This window comes from Mastigoproctus giganteus, chromosome 9 (assembly GCF_048544385.1).
Source record: "Mastigoproctus giganteus isolate SK-2022 chromosome 9, ASM4854438v1, whole genome shotgun sequence".
Classification (NCBI taxonomy): domain Eukaryota; kingdom Metazoa; phylum Arthropoda; class Arachnida; order Uropygi; family Thelyphonidae; genus Mastigoproctus; species Mastigoproctus giganteus.
In genome coordinates this window covers 171,525,737-171,543,392 of record NC_143583.1, presented here as the reverse complement: position 1 = coordinate 171,543,392, position 17,656 = coordinate 171,525,737, and the positions used below count along the sequence as shown (strand labels likewise).

General features: G+C 35.8%; 2 protein-coding genes across 6 annotated transcripts in view; one reads left to right on the top strand and one right to left on the bottom strand.

Annotated features, from left to right (window-relative positions):
• Nucleotides 1-3,290, bottom strand: part of Coq9 (ubiquinone biosynthesis protein COQ9, mitochondrial) — a 159,112-nt gene extending 155,822 nt beyond the window's left edge. For both annotated transcript variants that reach the window (XM_090381378.1, XM_090381377.1), the window contains exon 1: nucleotides 3,216-3,290. In XM_090381378.1, coding sequence (XP_090237504.1) covers nucleotides 3,216-3,288 — 73 coding nt within the window. In that variant the 5' untranslated portion in view covers nucleotides 3,289-3,290. The remainder of the gene's footprint in view (nucleotides 1-3,215) is intronic.
• Nucleotides 3,291-3,495: 205 nt separating this feature from the next.
• The window catches only part of LRR (capping protein regulator and myosin 1 linker 1 leucine rich repeat protein), a 1,021,987-nt gene continuing 1,007,826 nt past the window's right edge, over nucleotides 3,496-17,656 (top strand). For all 4 annotated transcript variants that reach the window (XM_090381859.1, XM_090381857.1, XM_090381858.1 and 1 more), the window contains exons 1-2: nucleotides 3,496-3,712; nucleotides 13,562-13,659. In XM_090381859.1, the coding sequence (XP_090237985.1) occupies nucleotides 3,676-3,712; nucleotides 13,562-13,659 (135 nt within the window). In that variant the 5' untranslated portion in view covers nucleotides 3,496-3,675. The remainder of the gene's footprint in view (nucleotides 3,713-13,561; nucleotides 13,660-17,656) is intronic.

The following is a 17,656-nucleotide window of genomic DNA, read 5'->3' as shown; positions in this document are numbered from 1 at the left end:
CATCCGGACTTCTCCGAAATTGGGTACACTTGACTTGAGTGTCACCCGAATATTAGTTCCATCAGTGTTTTAGACTCCCAGGGCAAGTACAGTTTGTCTGGCATATCTGAGAGAATGTCTGAGATAACCTCAAGGACCAAATAGTACATTACATTGGAAATGACCTCCTTGGGCCGCAAGATAGTGCTGAGCCCGTGCCAGCATGTTTTGACAAACTCTCTGCAACACTGTACCATCGATGCCTGCGATAGCAATATGAATGTTTTCCTGTAATTCCTGAAGCATGTGCGGGTTCATCTCATAAACATTCGTTTATGAGACGAAGCATGTGCATGTGCATGTTTATGAGACGAAGCATGTTCCTGAAGCATGTGCGGGTTCGTCTCATTCTCCCCTTAAGGTAGCCCTAAAGATAAATATCACATATGGACAGGTCTGGGGAATGTGGGGAGCATAAATCTTTCCTGACAGTTCTTCCATTTGAAAAGGCTTCATGAATTCAGGCCAGCACTCTGTGGGAAGTATGGCAAGTGGCCCCATCTTGTTGAAATGTGTACCACACCCACTCTTCAGGGGTTAATTGTACATACAAGCTTTCAAATATTGCAAGGTACACGTCTGTGTTAATAGTTATCTCAAAGAAGATGGGCCGTACGATTCGCTGTGCTGATATGGCACACCATACTCAGATTTTTTCATCATGAAGAGGTTGTTTATGGAGTTGGTGTAGATTTTCGGTTGCCCAGTACCTTGTGTTTTGAGGATTGATGTGTCCGGATAAATGAAACCAGGCTTCATCTGACATAAAATATTGAGTTGGATCGAGCATCCCTAAGTTGCTGTATACAGCATTTTTCTGGCATCCTGGCAGTGGGGAACTGTTCCGCAAACATTCTTCTTGTTTCCTTAAATGAACCAGTACGCACATATGCCTCAACAATTGCAACCTTTTCTGGAATTGAATAAGGCACGAAGCAGAAAATCCTTACAAACACATACACAATCGTACACAAGACACAAACTGGATTACGTCTAACAAAACAGTCTTCCAACGAGATTGACCTTGAGGTGTGATGCATGCTACTAATCTATGAGGGGAAGATTGTTTGTGCAGGTGGCTGGTCGTGTGTTGATTGGCTGCTGGGTCTTCCAAGAATGGAGTGATGGGCTACTTTTTCGTGACTCACTCTGTAGAACAGATGTGTGGAAATTTGCCTTTAGTCAGTGTGTGATTGATTGCTCAAACTTCCATCTCACATTGTAGAAGTTGACAGCTTAAATAAATTCAAGGCAGAACTATACAAACATTTGGAGAGAATGGATGGGTGAAATGGGAACATTTTTTTTTTTTTTTGGCTGATGCTGTATAAGCTTGCTTTCTTGCATCATATGCCTCCACTAATGCTAATGCTAATCTCGCATGGTGAGTTTGGCAAAAGGGCGACCATATGAGACTTCGATTATGTGGTTTACAGAGCTTGGCAGTCTTGCACTTGAGATGGGACCTGATTGAAGTTTATAAGTTACAGGGTAAGAGGTTTACACTATATGGTAGGAAGTTTCCTTTTAGCCAGCAAGTCATTAAGATTACTGGAAACAAGTTGTCTCTGTAGGTAGATGAGGCTGACAGTTTTAAGAAACTCAAAGGTCAACTGCATAGTTACCTATGTAAGGAGGGAAGCACGGCGCCTCCGTAGCCAGGTGGGCAGGAGCGGCAGTGCGTAAGCACACACTTCTTGATTAGACCGGGGTTTGAGCCCGTGACCACCAAATACGGAGGATGCGGAAAGGTCAAGGAATGACCACCGCATATCCCCGGAGCAATATGGCATTAGTTGCCAGTGCTTCTAAAAACCAAACAACAACAACAGAGGGAAGCACATAGTTTGCATTTTCTTATCTACATTTTCTCGTTTTTTGTTTTGGTCAGTGCAGCAAAAGCCTGTGGCAGCCTTGAGCTAATATTAATAAGCAAAGTTGTGGTACGATACTGGTACCAGTTGACGATATTCATCTGCTACCTAGTATTGCCAGGTGACACAGAGGGAGCCCCATTTTGAGATCTTTATGCAAAAATGGGAATAGACAACCATGCATACATCACTCAAGTATGTACCTATCACATGTCTTATTAAGGCCTGTTTTCATGGATTATCCAAGTACCATTTTTGTCCATGCTGACCACTACAGACATTTGCACATACTAATATGCACACATAAATTTGCTCATTTATGTACTTAGCATAAATAAACAAATTATTTCTTGCTGTATGGAAATTATCATTTTGTGTTCTACTACTAATGCCCCAGAAAATATGTACATTTACTTATTCAAGTTGAAAAAAAATTAGAAAAATTCCAATATGGCTAAGAAAAAAGAATAATAAACAAACGAATACCTTTTTCGTTTGTAGTAAAGTAAAAGTGAGTACAGGGAAGTTATAGTGGAGAGAAAACACTGATGCAAGTGTTGAGTTATATTCAGAGAGAGATTTGAGATATGAGTGTAAACATAGCCATACACAACATTACTGCGATGCTCTTGACAGTGTAGTCTTGCCAGTAGCAAGCCCAATTCCAGGAATCTCACTGTTTGCACTAAATGTTATGCAAGAATAGGGTTAGACAACTCTAGCAATCGTATACACTACTCAGGTGTATATCCATGACAGCTTATTTGGGTTCGTTTCACGGATTATCAAAGTACCATATTTGTCGATTTATCACTTGCATAATTCTGAAAATTCAGATCAAAACTTGTAGTCTTTGTGCATTATTATACAACATTAAAATTAATGTATCAATAACATTTTGCCACAATAAAAAATGATTTTAAAAATTTACGTTTCTGTGTTTTTTCCTTAGCTTTCGAGTACCACTGGCTTTCTTCAACTTACAAATGAAAATATGGTATTACCGGGATGGATATTAATACATTACTTTCCAAAATGTTAATGTTGTTAAAAACTTACAGGCTATGTTTAAAAATAATTATAATGAAATAAATAAAAATGCATTTTAAGAAAAATACTTCCTTTCAGTAGTTGTACCGTTTACAGTACTAACATTAAGGCAATATTATGATATATTTTGTGCTATATAACTGAAAATTCCTACAGGTGTAAATCTTGAAAATACATACAGGTGTAAATCTTGGGCAGCTTAATTTTTTTTCCTTTAGGAAAATAGTTCCTAAAATTATTTAGTATACGTACTTTTATTATGCAGAAAAGCAAACATTCGAAATTTCTTTCCGAAAACAAACATCTGATACACTTTGAACGCCATCGCTATCCCGGGTAAACGGAAAATAAACTAAAAATGAATAACCTTTCTTTAACTGGATATATTTCAGTAAAATATTTAATTACACTAAATTAAGTGATTATATATTTTATCACTTGCTCTATTGGGTCATCCTACATGTGTACATTTTACAGAATACACTGTTAATACATAGCGCAAGAATCCTCGGAATCATGGGGGAAAGTTCAGTGTGACAGGCTCGACAGGTGTAGCGCTGGAAAAACGGTGCGATTTGATTTACTGTTGGTCAAGATGGATTATTTAAGTAGTGAAATTACATGATCGTATGAAGGGCTGGGAAATTGTTGTAGAAGTTTGTGTATGATCAAGATGATTTTGGCTCAGTTTTGATTCATTAGTTCGGCTATAATGTCTTCAAAAGGTACCATTTCCAAAGAGCTCAATGGTAGGTGTGTTTATTTATCTTATATATTCTAAAGAAACCAGATTGTGACAGAATATTTGTAAAAATTACAATTTACAAACAAATGAGTTAAAAAAGACAATTTTCTCTCTCTCAAACACATACCTTCATATACATACATATATATATATTTTTTTTTTTTCTTTCCCGCAGTGTATGAAAGGAAATGGAATCAGCCTTACATAATAATATGCAATTCAATAGCAATACGATATAGATTTACAAAAAAATGTTAACTACTTTACTGCACGTGATATACATTACGCAGTTATTCATATAAGCGACTCACACCCTATATTTTTTATGAAATCACGATACCACCAGGTGGTTTATGTAAGGTTGCAATTTATGCATATTGACATTATATATATTTTTAATGCGTTTTACATTCATTTTTTTCTCTCTCTTATATATATGTGTGCGTATATATGTATGTATATATATTTATGTATATATATATATATATATATATATATATATATATATTACAGAGTAGTAAGATCTTGCTATCCTGTAATATATATTATAGGCGAACTGGCTACTGCTAGCACACCAAATTTGCTATTCAGCACCTTTGCCTGACATGTCTTCCATCCAAGTTATCAATGCACCAGCAAAACGGATCAAAAAGAAATAGGATCATTGCCTAAGTAAAACAATGTACACAATTTTAATTGATAACTGTTACAATAGCATTAATGCCACATATATAAACTTCTCGGGGAAATTCAGAAAATTTTTTTTTTCGGTGGTGCAGCATAAGCTTCAGGCTTCCTTGCATCATATGGCTAATAATAATAATATCTACAGCACCAATCTGACAATTAAAAGCACCAGTTTAAAAATTAATAGTTTATTCCTTTATAGCATATGAAACAAAATAAGTATATATATATATAATATACATACATAGAGAGAGAGATTGGGAAATATGCTTGTAACAAATCATGCTGTGTGGAATGTGAAATAGGATTAAATTTGTAAACATTTTAATAGTAATATTAAAATTATATAAATATAAGCTTCTGCAGAGCATATGTTATCAAGAAGAAGCGTCTTTCAAAATAGGTTGTGCAGTGGTTTATGTTTATATTAACTTTAATATTATTATTAAAATGTTTAAAAATTTATTCCATGATTTACTTAACCTCTGTTACATCATGATTTGTTACAGGTATATAACCCCCCCCCCCCCTCCATCTTTGGCTGAGCTGGATATCATCCTAATTCTGCAAATTACTGCTACAATCAGCAGACTATGGTTAAAGTTTCAAATACATAAATTATTTAGCTTGAAGTAGTATCAGTGTGATAGTCACTATAGTTTTAAGTTAACAAAAAAAAAGAAATGCAGAAATAATGCATAGTAACAAAATATAAAATCCGTGTGCAAAATATTTGCAAAAATATATCTTTAGTATTATTATTAAGTGGCAAATGATGCAAGAAAGCAAGCTTATAAAGCATCAGCCAAAAAAAAAAAAAAAAAAAAAAAAAACTACACACTTTACTCATCCATACCCTCCAAGAATTTGTTTAGTTCTTTCTTGATATATTTGAACCTACCCACTTCCACAACAACAGATGAAAGTTTGTACTAATAATCAACCACCCTCTGGCTGAAGGCAAATTTCTGTACATCTATCCCGCAACCTTCCTTCCTCAACTTAAATTTATGCCCCTTATGTGTATAGTCTCAGCAAGAGGAAGAATGCTATCAACGTTTTTCTGTAGTGTCATATCATATCTAGTGTCAAAAATGAATAAAATTAAAATATTTTTTTAAAATTTATTAACTGAAACGGTTAGAATTAGTATTAGCAAAATATAGCAAGGAAACAAGCTTATACAACATTGGCCAAGAGAAAAAAAAAAATATCCTCTTTATTTACAATTTCTCCAGTCTTTCTATAAATTTCTACGAACATCCCACTTTCACAACACAAAGTGGAAATTTATTCCAACAATCAGTTTCTTGATTTTGCAAACAAATTTCTACATATCATTTCTGCAACCATTTTCAATTTAAATTTAGTATTATTGGTATTAATAGTGAAAAATGATGCAAGAAAGTAAATTTATATAGCCTCAGCCAAAAAAAAAAAAAAAAAATTCATATATCACCTGTCATTCTTCTCCAATAGTTTGTTCTTCCCTGAAATTATTCAAACTATCTACTTCCACAAAGCTGATGGAAGTTTGTTCCACCCTTTTAACCTTTGTTAGCAGGGTGAAACAAACCAGGTATGGCAGGTTTGTATCATCTGCAAACTTAGATATTAAGCTTGTTACACACCTTCATCAATATCATTAATAAATACAGAAAATTATAACATTTGGGCCCAGCACCAAACCATGGGGGACTCCACTAATAACATAAGTCTACAAAGAGCAGTGTCCATTGATAATTACCCTCTGCCTTCTACCGAACCAAACCTTTATCCACAGCAGTACTTGCTCTTAATGCCACACTCTGTTCCAATTTGTACAGCAATCTTTTTTTGCTGTACAAATTGATTCAGGAAAACTTTTGATTGCTGTACAGCAATTAAGTTTTCCTGAAATCCAAGTATATGACATTAAAATAATTATTTGCATCTAGTTGCTTTGTTACTACATCGTAGTATCCAATAAAATTGGTGATATAAGATTATACCCTTTAACAAATTTATGCTGTGATGGAAATATAACTGCATTTCTGTGTAGATGGCAATGCATGACCTCTAACCAATGACTGCATTATTTTTCCTGGAACAGAACTTAACAGGTCTGTAATTACTTATATCAACCCTTTGATCCTCCATTGTGAGTTGGGAATACATTTGCACATCTCCAATCCACAAGGGCCTTCCCTGAAAACATGCACACTTATAATTATGGCTAAGGATTTGCTTACCTCCTTTGCTGCCTACTTTAACATAATGAATATAATGGGATAGATAAAAGTGACCAGACGTCCCAGATGTATCCAGTTCCTTTGTGGATGCAAAAATAATTTTGATATCATATACTTGGATTTCAGGAAAGCTTTTGATATTGTTGCACATGGAAGACCGCTTTGCGAATTGGAGCAGTATGGCATTAAGAGCAAGTTGCTGCAATGGATAAAGGGATGGTTGAGTGGTATTGAAGTAGGTGAAAAAACATTGGTCCGTGAACATGCCCATAAGCTTTATTCTCCTAAAACACCAAGTGATCTTTCTAAATTTGACTGTAGATCTACATAATTCTCACAACTAAGCATTATGTATATAGATGACTTTCATCAACCGGTGAAATACCACCACTTTGCTTATTGGAGGCTTGAAGTGGTGAAACCTATGTTTAGTCTCTAGAGCAAAGTTTCCGGTATCCCCATACTTCTCCTTCAACCCATGCACGGTACTAAGTACTATAGGTTTTGATACCTTTCGTGTTGGGGTTTTCATAAAAAAAAAAAAAAAAAAAAAAAATGTGCAAAGCTTATATTCACTAAGTCTAATTTGGAATAACCTAAGATTCAGCCCATGACCGGTCAATAAAAATGGCATCCTTAGACCAAATTGCAGCCAAGGTTTTTTTTTTTTTTGAAATCTATGATGGGAATTACTTATTACTTAAATTACCCTGAGCAAAAATACGAATGTTTGTTTGCCCTTATGTCATCTCTTCCACCTTGACTGCCAAACATCTGTCAATTCTTCTATCAGTCTCTTCTTTTCTCTTTTTATACCTAGAGTATTGTCTTTCATTGTCTGTGCATGAAGATATACTATCAGTAGTAACTCTGATGTTATTTCTGGTAAAATACAACATACCATGCAAAATTATTAGTAAATCTGTAGGAAGTCTCCCTGCAAAGCTTCTGTGGAGACTATATGATAGGCCTGAGTTGAATGAATTACTGAGCTTGAAGCAAATACTTTATGACAGAATTAGAGATTTTGTGTATTCAAGCAGCAGTAGTATAGTTGACTATGGGGACAAATTCACATTCATATAACATGTTAAGTGCATTTCTGATGTTGAAAAGTATCCCTCAAGCATAGCCTCAACAAATGATCCAGTCCCATATTCTGATTATAGACACAGTGTTGTAGTAGTAGTAATCGTGGCATGTGATGCAAGAAAGCAAGTTTATGAGCTTATGTAGCATCAGCCAAAAAAAAAAAAAAATCACACAACCATTCCCTCTAAATGTTTGTCTGATTTTTTTTTTATTTAAATTTATTTAACCCATCAACTTCCACAATGACAGATGGAAGTTTGTTCCAGCAATTAGCCACTGCTGGCTAAAGGCAAATTTCTGCACATCTATTCTACAGCTATCTTTCCTCAATGTGAATTTATGCCCCCTTAGGTTCGTAATCTGAAAAAGTGGAAGAATCCCATTAGAATTCAGTGTGCTCAACCCATTCAAGGCCTTATACATCTCAATCAGATCACCTGACAGGTGCCTAATCTCCAGCTGTTGCAATTTGCAGAACTTAAGCCTCTCTAGGTAAGAGGATCCCTTCATTCCCCTCACCAATCTTGTTGCCCTTCTCTGTACATGCTCAAGCAAATCTACATCCTTCCTAAAATGAGGCCTCAAGACCTGTACGCAGTACTCAAGGCATGGCCTGACCATTGCCTTATACAGAGGGACAATCACCTCCTTTTCCCTGCTACAAAATTCCTGTATATCATTGACCAAACCTGCCCTGGCAGCCTGTCTGCATTGCTCAGAAAACTTCATATCTGACTGCACAATTACTCCCAAGTCTTTTTCATTTTCTACCACCTTAAGTGTAGCACCACACAATTGGTACATTCTTCTGGGGTTACTTCTACCCATATGCAGTACTTTGCATTTGTCAATGTTAAACTTCAGTTGCCACTTCTCAGCCCATCTTCCCAAATTTTCTAGATCCTGTTGCAGTAGCTTACTGTCATTAACAACCCTGCCAACCTTTATATCATCTGCAAACTTTGACACCAAGCCTGGTATGCCTTCATCAATATCATTGATAAATATACAAAACAACAGTGGACCCAACATTAAACCTTGTGTTGGAATCCACTAATAACATTAGTCCACAGAGAGCAGCGCCCATTGATTACCACCCTCTGTCTTCTCCCATTCAACCATCTTTTTATCCATTGTAGCAACTTACCCTTAATACCTTTCTGCTCCAAATTGTACAGTAGTTTTCCATGCGCAACAGTGTCAAAAGCTTTCCTGAAATCCAAGTATATGATATCAAAATTATTTTTTGAATCCAGTTCCTTGGTAACCACATCATAATATCCAATCAAATTTGTCAGACAAGACTTTCCCTTAACAAACCCATGCTGTGTCTGAATTATTGCTGCAGCCTTGTCTAGATGATCCTGCAATGCATCTTTAACTTTGACTCCATTATTTTACCCAGAACAGAAGTTAAACTAACTGGTCTGTAATTACTCGTGTCACCCTTCGATCCCCTTTGTGAATTGGGGATACATTTGCACATCTGCAGTCTGTGGGGATATCCTACTGAGTCCAAGGATGCTCTCATAATCATGACTAAGGGTTTGCTTAGTTCCTTTGCCTCCTCCTTTAACATAACTGGATAGATCCCATCCACCCCAGGTGCCTTTCTTATGTTTAATTTCAACAATTTCTCCTCCACTTTGCTCTCAGTTATTACAAAATCATTAAGCACTCTGCTACAATTTGATTTCCTTCTGGCATTTTCAATCCTTAATAACTCCTCATGTGTGAGTGTAGATGCAAAATACTCATTCAATTTGTTTGCTATCTGAGCAGGATCATCAACAGTCGAACCATCGATATCAAGTGGACTAATGTGATTCCTCCCCTTCCTTGTATCGAGAAAATGCATGGAACAATGGACACTTCTGTGGAAAATGCAAACAAATAAGTTATTTGAACTGAAACCTGAACCTCAATTATGGACATCTAGCCTCCGTAAAAATAGAAAAGAAGTAATCTTAGCCAGAACCCAAATAGGTCATACTCGCTACACACATCTCTACCTGCTTACAGGAAATGATCCTCCGCAATATGCGCACTGCTCACAACCACTTACAATAAAACATATACTTCTTGAATGTAGCTTGTTCAGCAAAGCCCGACGAACGTCTTTCAGTATCATTTCAGATCTACAACAACCTCTGTCTCTCAATAGTGTCATTGATAAAGAAGCAAATCTCTCTCTCAATTCTTTCTCTATTTAAAACAAATTCAAATGTATGGCTGTTTTTAACTGCTCCCTGTGTTATCATAAGTGATTGAAATAATTTGGGAGGTGCAATATGGCCTAAGTAGCCTTTGCGCCAGAAAATATCACAACAACAAGTGCATGTCTTTTGATATTCCTGTCAGCTCTACGTTCCTGATCTTCAAGTGCAATGGCCTAATCTTATTTTTCAAAAATTTAACATGCTCAGTGAAAAACATTCGCTCTCCTATTCAGAACCCCAAATACCTAGTGGTCTTCACATACCTCAGGGAGACTCCATTAGCTCTAAATAGGAGTACTCTATTAATATTCATACTTAATTGCCTTTCAAGCATTTGCACAGTTTTGGTTGGAGATATTTGCAATTTATTCTTCTTACTCCAGCTAAGTAATATCTCAAGAACAATTTTAGCTCATGATTCAGTGATGGATCTGGAATTTTCATATAACAAAATGGCTAGGTCATCAGCATACGCTATGAAATCTGAATCTTCAAAGTTCATATTCAAAAATTCAACAAGAACCAAATTCCAGGCAAAGGGATCACCACCAAGCCTTGAGAACATCTCTGAGTCACTTCATAGCTAATCTCAGTAAAACTTGTCTTTACGTTTATTTTGTTATTACAAAAATAATTTCTAAATACAAAAAAAAAGATTGTCAGTACATTCAGCTTGTTTTATTCTTGCCAAGATGCCCCTCCCCCACCAAAGTGTGTCAAAGGCACTTTTAAAATCAGCAAATGAAGCAAGAATGTCCATCATACTCTTGCACATGTTGCACAAGCCTGTACATGGCACCCTCTGAACCTTTCTTAAAACCAAATTGGTTTTCAGAGGCCATATTCTTTACGTCACACATAATCATCAGTTGACTGGTAGTCTTTCATAAATCTTTGCCAATACAGGCAAAAAAGTGACACAAACCTGGTTCATTTGGAAGACGATCAGGGCTTTTTATAATCAAGTGTAATCTAGCTGTTCTCCACATGTGGGGAGAAGCATCCTCTGCAAGGCATACATTGGACATATAAGAAATTAGGTCTTAACAACTTTAACTTCTATCAAGTCTAAGCCCCGTGTTTTGCCATCCCTTGTCCAGAACAGAACACAGCATCTTTGTGGAATAGTATTAGATACCCCAGCTGATGTTGCAGATGAACTCAACAGTTATTTTGCATTAATATTTACAGAAGAAAAACTCTTTACGTCAATGAGAAATTGAAGTAAAGGAGCTGACAGAATATATCCACTTACATTAAAGGAAGCAGGAAAATGGACAAACAGACTTAGCTATAATTATGAGAGCATTACTTTACTCAGGTAAGAGGGGTTAGTTTGCCTAACTGCTCTATAGATTGTAGATGTGAAAATGTCTCCTATTCACAGAGGCATCGAAAGCAAAGTGAATAACTATAGACTTGTAAGCTTGTCTTAGGGAAAATAATGAAGTTAGTGGTTAAGGAATTAATGCAGAACCGTCCTAATAGGAATGCAGTTATACATCAATCACAGTGCAGGTTTTTTAAGAAGTTATGGAGATCTTGTTTGATCATTTTGAACAAAAAGATGCAAAAAGTAATTTTGATATCACACACTTAGATTTTGTTAATGCTTTTGACACTGTTCCACATGAAAGACTTCTATACAAAGCGGTGTAATGTTGCATTAGAGGCAAATTACTGGTATGGATAAAGGAATGTTTAAATGGTAGGAGGCAGAGCGGTTATAAGTGGACACCGCTCACTGTGGACCAGTATTATTGGTACAGTCTCTCAGGATTCAGTATTAGGCCCATTACTGTTTTCAGTATTTATTATTGATATTGATGAAGGCATGTCAAATTTAATGTTGAAGTTTGCTTATGATACAAAGGTTAGCAGAGTAGTTAATGCCAGGAATAATCAATGTATGCTACTGCAACATCCTAGAGAAACTAGGCAGATGGGAAAAATGTAAGATACTGAATTTGTGTTGCAGTATTCTCAGAATAACATATAAATCCGGTACTACCATACTCAAGGCAGCAAAGAATGAAAAAAGACAGGATAAGTTTTGAAGCCAATGTAAAGGTTAGCAGGGTAGTTAATGACAGGAATCAAGGCATAGTACTGCCAGCAAGACCTAGAAAAATAAGGCTGATGAGTTGAGCTTTGACATCAATAAATGCAAGGTAATGCTTATTGGGCATTAGTAAACCCAGAATACTATACCAATTAAGATGGTACCATTCTCAAGACGTTGGAGAGAGAGAGAGAGAGAAAGAGACCAGGCGTAATTGTACATGAAGTTGTCTGAATAGTGTGTACAAGCTGCCAGAACAGCTAATGGGGGGGGTTATGGCATTGTTGTACAGGGACAATGAAGTGATTTTTGCCAGCAGGGACAATGAAATGATTATCCCATTGTATAAGGCAATAGTTATTAGGCTACTTTTTGAATACTGTATACAGGTCTGCAAGCCTGATTTTAAGAAAGATGATTTCTTAGAATGGGTGTAGAGAAACAGCCAGAGTAGTCAAGAACACAAAGGAGTACTCTCACCGCAAAAGACTTTTGGTTCTGAAAATTGCAGTACTTGGAAACTAGAATTTGAGATGACTTGATTGAAGTCTTTATGACTTAAAATGGATTGAATAAACTTAATGATGGTGGTATTTTTAACTTTCTTGTACAACACACACGGGAACATAAATTGATAAACGATGGTTGCAGGATAGGTTTGTGAAAATATGCTCTCAGTCAGAGAGTTATAGCTTGTTGGAACAAACTTCCATCGAGTGTTATGGAAATGATAGTTTGAGTAAATTAATTTTTTTTATCACAGATTATAAAATAATTGTTTTTGTTACTTAGTAACAAAAAAAAATTGTAATGTGATCAGCACACAAGAATTCAACTAATGTAAGGAATTCAAACTGGATAAATTGCCTAAGGTTTAGAAAAGGCACAGGAAGTAATCATAAACATCTCATACATTAAGTCAGTGGTTTTCACCCGGGGTGCCGCGGCACCTTAGGGCACCACAACAACATTCCAGGGGTGCCACATAATTTGGGTTTAAGTTACTTAAACTTATTATTTTTTAATTTATATGTTTATTTCATTATAAAAAGGTGTACAGTATCTTTTTAATTTTGTGGTGATCTATAATTGATGTTTACTTAGTACCTCTATACAAAGAATAAAATTATATACTGTATATATATATATAATTTATATTATGAAATGTAATTTTTATAATTATATTATTGTAATAAATAACATATATATATTTTTAATATTATATATATTGCAAAAATTGTGTAGGGGTGCCGCAAAATAAAATAAATTACTTAGGGGTGCCGTTATTAAAAAAAGGTTGAAAACCACTGCATTAAGTCCTCCTCACATAACATGTTACTATGGAGAAATGAAAGACACTAAAGAGGGTGAGAGACTTTAATGATGAATATATGATTAAACTTGAATTTTAAAGCCGGAAAAGTAGACGTCTACTTATACACAGTGATATATGGTAATTATTATTGTACATTTTTACTTTATGTAGTAAATGATTTTTAAGTGGTTTATATACTTTATTTTGATTAATTGAGGAGATAATTGTTAGATTGATATAATTTTAGAGAGCATTCGCAATGTACTTGGACGGAATATTAAGATTTCCCTGAAGTGTATGGTTCGAATGGAGACCAAACCAGAGAAATTGGAAATACGTGTGCTTGTAAGTAGTAAATTAAATAATTAGTATAAAATAACGTTTTATGACCTTAGTTATGTATTTCTACATATGTTTATTGCTTCTATATTAGAAGTGAATTTCATTATTCTCTCCTCAGAAAAATATGAAATTTCAGATTATATAATTGAAATCTATGTATATAAGAATTCACTAGGATTTTTATTTCTAGATTTTTAATGTTAAAACAACAAACATATCAGAATGAATTTAGCAAATTCACTCTGATTCTCTGTCTTTCTGTCTCAGGAAATTCTGTTTATCTTGCAAATAACTGAATTGTTCTTAAATACCAACTTTTACATAATGCTTGCCTAACTGATGGACTCATTCACACTGGCCCTGAACTTAAAGAAGAAAAAAAAATTCCTTGCAAGATGCACACTTCTTTATCTATAAACAAGTGTGCACCTTGCAAGTTGTATATCCTGATTCACAATCAGATTTGTGAATATTCTTGCTTATGAATAAGAATTTAATGCCTCACATTCAGTTTATGAATTGAAAAAATTGATCTTATTAACTTTTTCTTAACTTCTGCAAATGCACAGTACATTACCTTTTGAAATAAAAATGAATGAGAATGAAATACATTCAACATTTATGTATTTTACTTGTGTGTTTTATAGTCATATATAATACAGTACAGTAGAGCTTTGTTTTTGCTACTGTTATATATTTTATTCATTTTCTTGGTGATTAGTTTAAGGGCTCATATGAACGTTTTTAGTATTAGTAATATCAAATGATGCAACAAAGCAAGATTATACAGCATCAGCAAAAAAAAAAAAAAACCTATTCCTACATCATCTGCCCAATAGCTTATTTAGTTTTTCCTTAAATTTATTCATACTACCCACTTCCACAACAACAGATGTAACTTTGTTCCAACAATCAACCACCTGAAGGCAAACTTCTACAAATGTATAATTTGTGAGATAAGGGCATGAAAAATTGGGAGGTCACAAATAGAGTGGAACATCATAAATGCATCATTCAAAAATCCGACGCATCCTACAGTTCAGAAAATGTCACTGGCATTTTCTAAACTTCAGAGTTCTAATTTGATAAGTTATTAGCTGAGTTTTCCAACCTTTGTTCGAGCCTGGCTCATTTCCCAACATTCATGTCCTATATGAGTGGGAGGTTGATAAGATGTAGCTGAACAAGAGGAAGAGAACATTGTGAAGCATTAAAGCATAGTCCTACTAGTATGCGTTGGATATTTGTGTATCTCGGTATTTCCCAATCAAGAGTATGGAGAATATTGCATAAATAAGGCACGTATCCATATCACTTTCAACAGTTCAGTGCCTTGAACTTGGGGATCCTGCCATTCAGCTGGAATTTTGTAATTGGCTGAATGAGCATCACCGTTTGCATTGCATCACTACATCCAATTCAGTGACGATGCTCAATTCCTCCAAGATGGCGTCAACAACACACAATTCCCATGTTGTTAAAAATGAATCCTAATGCCATTGTGGAGACTAATTTTCAATACCAGTTAGTTTTAATGCTTAATTTAAAATTTTTTGGAGGGTCATCTAACTGGGTAGGTCTATCTACAGTTTCTGCAAAATGAATTAACTGTTGGAAGATGGCTAAATTATATCGAATGTATTTACAACATGATGGAACCCCTCCTCATTGTTCCCATGCAGTGGTTATCCCAGTCAATGACTGGTTCCTTGGGTAATGGAGCTGTCAGAGGGATTCACAAGGTTGTTTGCCTAGGCCACAGGGCCTAAACCCTTTAGATTTTTGTTTGTGGGCTGTATGAAAGACCTTGTATACCACACAAAAAATGCAAACATGAGATGCATTACTTGATTGCATATTGAATGCTGTGGCTTAATAAAAGCCAGCCATGATGAGCGTAGGTGAGCAAAGTGTGCAATCTGCACACAATTGGCAAAATGCACTGAAGTTGAAAGTAGTGTTCTTGAGAATCTACTCCAACCTTACACACATATGTACGAGGAGTTCTGAAAAGTAAGGTAACACATTTTTTTTCTTAATAAAGGTTAAAAGGAATGAGATGCAATGGTGGACAGATAGACCTGTTAATAACGTTCAAAAAGACCTCTAGTGCAGTGTTGCGGTACTGTCGCCTCACAGCAGATTCCAGTTGCAAAATGGTGGCTACCATGCGAATGTGGTCCAAAACAGGTGTTCGTGAAGTTATTCGCTTTTTGAAAGAAAAAGGGCACAACCCGTTCACGGTGAATGTCACCAAGTGACATTCACCGTAAAGGGGTTGCTGTATGGCGAAAAGGTGATGACAAAGAAAGAGTTGTGATTTTGGTGCAATGAATTTAAAGCGGGCTGTGTTGACATTGAAGATCGACATCATGGCCACAGTGTTCTGGGATCGCCAAAGCATTCTGTTAGTGGATTTCTTGCCAAAGGGAGCAACAGTCAATGCACAGCTTTACTGTGCACTGTTGGAAAAACTGAAAGCCAACATTCAATGCAAATGACCAGGACTGGACTCCTGACAAGCAGCGTGATTTTGTTGCACGACAACACAACTCTACACACTGCCTGCATCACTCACGAATGGTTGTGCCGTAATCATTGGGAAACTCTGTCACATTCCCCCTACAGCCCAGACTTAGTGCCTTCAGACTTATATTTGTTTGGCCCTCTGAAAAAACACCTTTCAGGAAAGCATTTCACCATGGATGAGGAAGTTCATCAGGCGGTGCGATGTTGGTTACTGCTTGTGGGCATGGACTTCTTTAGTACTGGTATTGATAAACTGATCCATTGTTGGAACAAATGCATCAATAAAATTGGAGACTTTGTGGAGAAGTAGCGCATGTTCACTTATTTCTTGGTGAGTAATTACAACTTCGTATTATTAAACATCATAGAGAGAAAAAATGTGTTACCTTACTTTTCGGAAACCCCTCGTATCTGTAAACACAGATAAAAATAAATAAATCAACACTCTATCAGTTATGCTTATGTGTTTGCCGTTATTTTTATTTTATGTCACTCATAATTACTTTGTTTTTTCCATAACTTTCAAACAACTGCAGTTTGGTAATTAATCGCAATTGGACTGTGTTTATATGCACTTTTTAACTTATAATTGTCTCAGAAATCAGCTCCTGAGGTTACCATGCATTAGTAGAGGCATGCGATGCAAGAAAGCAAGCTTATGCAGCATCAACAACAAAAAAAAAAAAAACTTCCATTTCACCCCTCCATTCGTTCCAAATGCTTATCTAGCTCAGCCTTAAATTATTTAGTCTATCAACTTCCACAACAAAAGATGGAAGTCTGTTCCACCACTCAACCACACACTGGCTAAAGGCAAATTTCCGCACATCTATTCTACAACTGCCTTTCTTCAATTTGAATCTGTGCCCCCTCAGGTTCTTAATCTGAGCAAGAGAAAGAATCCCATCAGCATTCAGCTTGCTCAATCCAATCAAGGCCGTACACACCTCAATCAGATCTCCTCGCAGGTGCCTACTCTCAAGGCGTTGCAATTTGCAGAACTTAAGCCTTTCTTGGTAAGAGCACCCCTTTTGTTCCCCTCACCAATCTTGTTGCCCTTCTTTGTACTTGTTCTAGCAACACTATATCCTTACTAAAATGAGGCCTCCAGACTTGTGCACAGTACTCTAGGTGTAGCCTGACTATTGCCTTGTGCAATGGGATAATCACCTCCATGTCTGTGTTAGCAAAATTCCTATACAGGAAGTTCTTGACTTTACGAGTTAATTCATTCTTAGCGCGCGCTTGTAAAGTGAAAATTCGTAAAGCAGGAATTTATTTCCCATAGACATAATATTAAAAATAGTGGTTAATTATCAATAATGAAATTAGTTAGCTAATTAGTTTGTTAAAACAATGATTGATTTATCCTAAGAAATGAAAACGTAGCTGTAAAATCAAGCATATAATAATAGAGAAATTATTTATGACTTAGAAATGTTAAAGAATGTTTATTCTTCATCATCGACTG